Genomic DNA, 6,000 nt, shown 5'->3' with positions numbered 1-6,000 from the left:
ATATTAATTTTACTCAAGGGAGAAAAGAAAGAACACGATTCCCAGAGGGCAAATATTCATAGGAGATGATGAGAAAGAGAATATATATATATATATATATATATATATATATATATCTTTAATTATAACTAAAACTAGACAATTGATTTATAAACTTTTTCAATTGAATGTCAAAAGTTTGGTATAAACATTTATAAGACAATTCCTCCCCGTCGCCCTTTAAAAAGTGATTTTCCTCACCAGTTTGATGAGAGTTTGTTTTTTGTTTTTGTTTCAGGTTTAAGGCAACGTGCTGGGTCTACTGAAGCTCCGAGAGGAGGTAAGTTTTGCAATTTATGCATTCTTCATATTCTTATCAGCCATGATATAATATAATGAAATATTTTTTTTTACGATCGTCATTAAATTGCTTTAAAGGTGCATTCTTAACTTTTACCAAAAGATTCTTTTTTTTTCTAAAGATTTTTTTTTTAAGAGTATATAAATTTGAAACAAAAATGAATTGAAATTTTTGTTAAATGAACTCATTTCAAAATATGAAGTTTATTAGGAAAATAAATACAAAAAAAAAAGAATAATCAAAATGAAAATTTATTTGCAACAAATAAATATTTATTTGAAATTAAAAATATATTTATTTGAAAGAAATAAAAATTTATTTGGCTCTGAGAGACAAATATATAAATGAAATAATATGAATTGGCAAACATTTGGAAAATATATGTGAATGCGGTTTGTTATGGTTTATATATATATATATAAATGCATTGTTGGTACTCATTATATGAAACATACAAAATTGAGGATGGGTTTAGCATATGCAGAGTAAATGCGGTAGTTGGCAGTGACGAATATCTAAATTTTCGGCTGGCGAACCGTGGTGCCCTTTTAAGCCACTCATGCATCACAATCTGGGCTTTAAAATAAAATAAAATAAAAAAAAAGTACAGCAACGATGTCATTCCCTTGTGGTCCCGTCACGTCGAAATGGCACTAGACGAAATAAAATCCAAATATCTCAAAAAATCTCATCACATTTATATACTACTGTTTTTTTTTATATATAAAAAATTCACATTACATATAAAATATTCAAAAATTAATTAATTTTAAAAATTATTGTCCTTTCATAGCAATTTTTTTTCAAAATAAAATAATTCCATTTCTTTTTTTAATATTTTTTTTTTTTTATTAAATTTTCAATTAATTGTAACGTTTCATCATTATCTTTTTTTTTTCTACAATTTAGTCAGCAGGGAAAATTATTTGACGGAAATAATTTTTCAGTACGGCATATTGAATCTATTAATTTTGTATTATATAGATAGACTCTCGCAGGTATAACCTAATTTACAAATTCATTCGCGTATTTTAATTACAAGTTGATTTTTTAAATAATTAACTAGATTCGCGAAACGGTGCTTTTATTCGAGAAATTAAATAATTCATGTACATTTTTAATTAATGAGAAGCCATAAATTATTGTTGCACGTAAAAGATAAATTGGTTATGAAGAGTAAACAATAGTAACGAGATAGAGAGAGATAGAGAGAGAGAGAAAACAAATCGCGGGTTTTTAAAAGTTTTTAAATTATTCTAAAAAAAGCGAGTATCAGGTATTTTTGATTTTTATATTTTATTTATATATCTATATTTTTTATCAGTTGAATATTTTAGTTAGCAAAGGTTTATTGCAGATATTTGAATTTGACTCTCGTATCTAATTCTGTTAATTGGAATCAAGGGGTGCGAATGTGGATAGTCATGGCGTTGGGAAAGTTTAAATTATCTTGTCCAGGGAGACGGAGCGAGAGAGAGAGAGGAAGAGGGAAAGGGAGATGGAAAGAGAGAAGGGAGAATCCCATGAGAGAACTCGAATTGGCCGAGTCTGATTAGTTTGGAGGTCTCTGCAGGACGATATGCTGTCCTTTCTCAGCTTGGCACTGAAAGCAACAATAGATCGCAGATACTTTTCTTTACGGAAACAACAATAAAAGTTGTTAAGCACTGCGCAGAATGGCACCAATTGGAAATCTGCCGTTGGTAGTGAATTTTTTCTTTTTTTTTTTTTAAAGTTAATGAAAAATATTTTTTATATATTTTTTTCTTTAAAAAAAATAAAAATAAATAATTAAGTTTAATGCACGTCCAAGTAGGGTTAAAGTAGGTTCTATTTAGGTTCTATATAAGTCCAATGTAGGTTTTAAATAGGTTCTACATAGGTCCATTGTAGATTTTAAATAGGTTCTATTTAGGTACAAGTAGGTTCTATTTAGGTCCAAGGTAGATTCAATGTAGGTTTAATGCTAATTAGGTCCAAGTAGGTTTAAGTAGGTTCTATTTAGGTCCAAGGTAGATTCAATGTAGGTTTAAAGTAGGTGCTAATTAGGTTCAATGTAGATTTAAAGTAGGTTCTATACAGGTCCAATGTAGGTTTTAAATAGGTTCTACATAGGTCCATTGTAGATTAAAAATAGGTTCTATTTAGGTACAAGTAGGTTCTATTTAGGACCAAGGTAGACTCAATGTAGGTTTAAAGTAGGTGCTAATTAGGTCCAATGTAGATTTAAAGTAGGTTCCATGTAGGTCCAATGTAGGTTTTAAATAGGTTATATATAGGTCCATTGTAGATTGAAAATAGGTTCTATTTAGGTACAAGTATGTTGAAAGTAGGTTCTATTTAGGTCCAAGGTACGTTCAATGTAGGTCCAAGTAGGTTCTACATAGGTCCAATGTAGATTTAAAGTAGGTTCTATGTAGGTCCAATGTAGATCCAAATAGGTTTAAAGTAGATTCTGCTTATGACCAAGTAGGTTTAAAGAAGGTTCTAATTAGGTCCAAGGTAGATTCAATGTAGGTTTAAAGTAGGTGCTAATTAGGTCCAAGTAGGTTTAAGTAGGTTCTATTTAGGTACAAGTAGGTTCTATTTAGGTCCAAGGTAGATTCAATGTAGGTTTAAAGTAGGTGCTAATTAGGTTCAATGTAGATTTAAAGTAGGTTCTATACAGGTCCAATGTAGGTTTTAAATAGGTTCTACATAGGTCCATTGTAGATTAAAAATAGGTTCTATTTAGGTACAAGTAGGTTCTATTTAGGACCAAGGTAGATTCAATGTAAGTTTAAAGTAGGTGCTAATTAGGTTCAATGTAGATTTAAAGTAGGTTCTATACAGGTCCAATGTAGGTTTTAAATAGGTTCTACATAGGTCCATTGTAGATTAAAAATAGGTTCTATTTAGGTACAAGTAGGTTCTATTTAGGATCAAGGTAGATTCAATGTAAGTTTAAAGTAGGTGCTAATTAGGTTCAATGTAGATTTAAAGTAGGTTCTATACAGGTCCAATGTAGGTTTTAAATAGGTTCTACATAGGTCCATTGTAGATTAAAAATAGGTTCTATTTAGGTACAAGTATGTTGAAAGTAGGTTCTATTTAGGTACAAGGTACGTTCAATGTAGGTCCAAGTAGGTTCTACATAGGTCCAATGTAGATTTAAAGTAGGTTCTATGTAGGTCCAATGTAGATCCAAATAGGTTTAAAGTAGATTCTGCTTATGACCAAGTAGGTTCAAAGAAGGTTCTAATTAGGTCCAAGAAGTTTTAAAGTAGGTTCTATATAGGTCCATTGTAGATTTAAAGAAGATTCTATTTAGGTGGTAGTAGGTTTAAAGTAGGTGTTAATTAGATCCAAATAGGTTTAAGTAGGTTCTATATAGGTCCAATGTAGGTTTAAAATAGGTTTAGGTAGGTCCAAGGTAGGTTCAATGTAAGTCCAAGTAGTTTTAAAGTAGGTTCTACATAGGCCCAATGATGGTTGAAAATATGTTTTAACTAGGACCAATGTAGGTTTAAAATAGGTTCAATGTAGGTCAAATATAGGTTCAAGTAACCAAAAGTTAAACCAATCAAAAAAATTGAATAAAAATCTAAATGTTTTCTTATCAAAACAAAAATATTTTTCTCTGCGTATTTTCCCGTTATTTTTTTTATGCCTATCTTTTTTCTCTGTTGAATTTTTCTTTCATCTCAATTCTTTTTTGCTTTTTCTTCTTTTATCTCTCATTTTCGTAAACTGTTCTTAATGTTACCTTTTTCTTTGTCTTAATCTCTTTTTTCTTTTTCTTTTTTTGTTTACCTTATTCTGAAATAATTATTTCGAAAAAAAATTATATATTTGAGTAATATTTACTCTTATTTAGAGAATAAATATTTAGAATAATAATAAATTTATTTTTCTACTTAATTTCTTAATTGTGTTAATTTACAAAATTTTATAAATTGAGTATGTGTCTATATTTATAGAGATACAAACAATGTTAATTTTGTGTATTTAAGAGAATTAATTTCCAGACCAGATTTCAAGTTAAACTTTTGGTCTTTTGTTAATTTTGTCAAGTTTTGCAGAGAGTCAACTGTTTTAAAGGTAAACGAGATTAAAACGTTTGTTGCTTAAACCTTATATGAGAGTATGGTTACAGAAAACTAAAAGTGCGCGCACTTCACATCTCTAGCATTTGTATATATGTATATATATATATAAGCACAAAGGACATAGAGTAGAAAATAATTATACAGGTCAGGTCCTTGTTATTAAGAGAGAACTTTGCGTTTATGAATAGGACCAAAGTCCTGAGCCAACGTGGTTTCTGCGGACTGTCTGACTCGAAAATTCCTTTTACCAAAATGAATCTTCAGCTATTGTTTTAAATTGTATTTGTTTCAAGTAGAAAAATTATTGGTTCAAATACAATTTATTTAATTCAAATAAAAATTATTTAGTTCAAGTAAATAATTATTTGATAATAAAGTAACCAATTATTTGGATTAAATAAATTTTTTTGTCAGTCTATATTATCTAGAAATGTAAATAACTGTTTTTTCATTTTTTTTTGCAAAGAAAATGATATGTTGATATTATTCGCTGGGTGTAAAATAAAATGCAGAAAGAGAGTCTCTACTTTCTTCCACAGAAGAAGAACACTTGATTTGTTTTTGAAACGAGTTTACATGCATTTTAATGGCAGTAAATGTTAGTAAAAGGTGCGATAATGCGTTGTTTGCGGTGACGTTGTGAATCGTTGACACAAAAGAAGGGAGAGAGAGAGGGGGGGGAGTAAGAGAGAAAGAAAGAGGGGGGGGGCGAGTGTATGTGAGGGTAGTGTAAAATGATAGGTACGGTTAGCCCAAAAGCCCGTTATGCAAATCGGAAGGAAATACACCGAAGCGAAGCCGTAAACGCGATGATACCCCCCTTATTCTTATAGCTTCTCTCGTAGAAACCATAAATTTTCTTCCACTCGCGCGGAACGCGTATCAACGGTGAAATTTTGTCCCGTCTCTCGCACACTACCTGTTTTACGGGTGAACCATTGCCTCTAGGAAAAGGCACAACGTCGTAGAATCGCGATTCCTTGCCCCATTCCATTTGTTCAAACCCCATTTTGATCCCCTATAATCCAACCGCCTTCACCCCTCCCCCCCCTTTTTCAAACCCCGTTCCAACGAAATGCGCTACGAACATATTGGCCCCACTAGTCGTGTGGTAGGTATTCCCGTTACGTGGCTACGTAATGTATGTAGGAATATACGTGCACTGGACGTAGAATACGACCTTTACCAGAGTTGAGAGAGAGAGAGAGAGGAAGTGTGCTCTTTGTTAGGAATGGAGAATCGCGTTATCGAGCCTTCTTCTCCCCCCCGCCCAGCGTTGCCATGGTTATCTCTGGGGATCACTGACCGGTGATTTCATATACTTAATCTTACGGGAATAGCCAAATACCGCAAAATATCGATCCAAATAGACAAGATCGCATTTTTGTCAAACTTTTGAAAAAAAAGAAATTTCAATTTTTTTTTTTTGACAACTTTTAAGTATATAGTCACTGACTATGTGGGATTGAAGAAGGGGGAGGGGGGGAGAAAAAGAAGGGTGATTTTAAAAGAGATACGAGAGGGGAAAAACTTTTCTGACATGTGTGGAATTTGCCAAGTTCCCGTCCACTC

At 31.6% G+C, this 6,000-nt stretch overlaps 1 protein-coding gene across 1 annotated transcript in view; it reads left to right on the top strand.

Annotated features, from left to right (window-relative positions):
* Positions 1–277: 277 nt before the first annotated feature.
* LOC127290579 (MAM domain-containing glycosylphosphatidylinositol anchor protein 1) overlaps positions 278–6,000 on the top strand; it is a gene marked incomplete at its 5' end in the record, with an annotated part of 197,800 nt that continues 192,077 nt past the window's right edge. The window contains one exon of the mRNA XM_051319266.1: positions 278–319. Coding sequence (XP_051175223.1) covers positions 278–319 — 42 coding nt within the window. The remainder of the gene's footprint in view (positions 320–6,000) is intronic.

Source organism: Leptopilina boulardi, unplaced genomic scaffold (assembly GCF_019393585.1).
Source record: "Leptopilina boulardi isolate dan_hultmark-lab unplaced genomic scaffold, ZJU_Lbou_2.1 LbouV2_71, whole genome shotgun sequence".
NCBI lineage: Eukaryota > Metazoa > Arthropoda > Insecta > Hymenoptera > Figitidae > Leptopilina > Leptopilina boulardi.
Note: the sequence above shows the minus strand (reverse complement) of the source record. Positions and strands in the feature narration are given on the sequence as shown.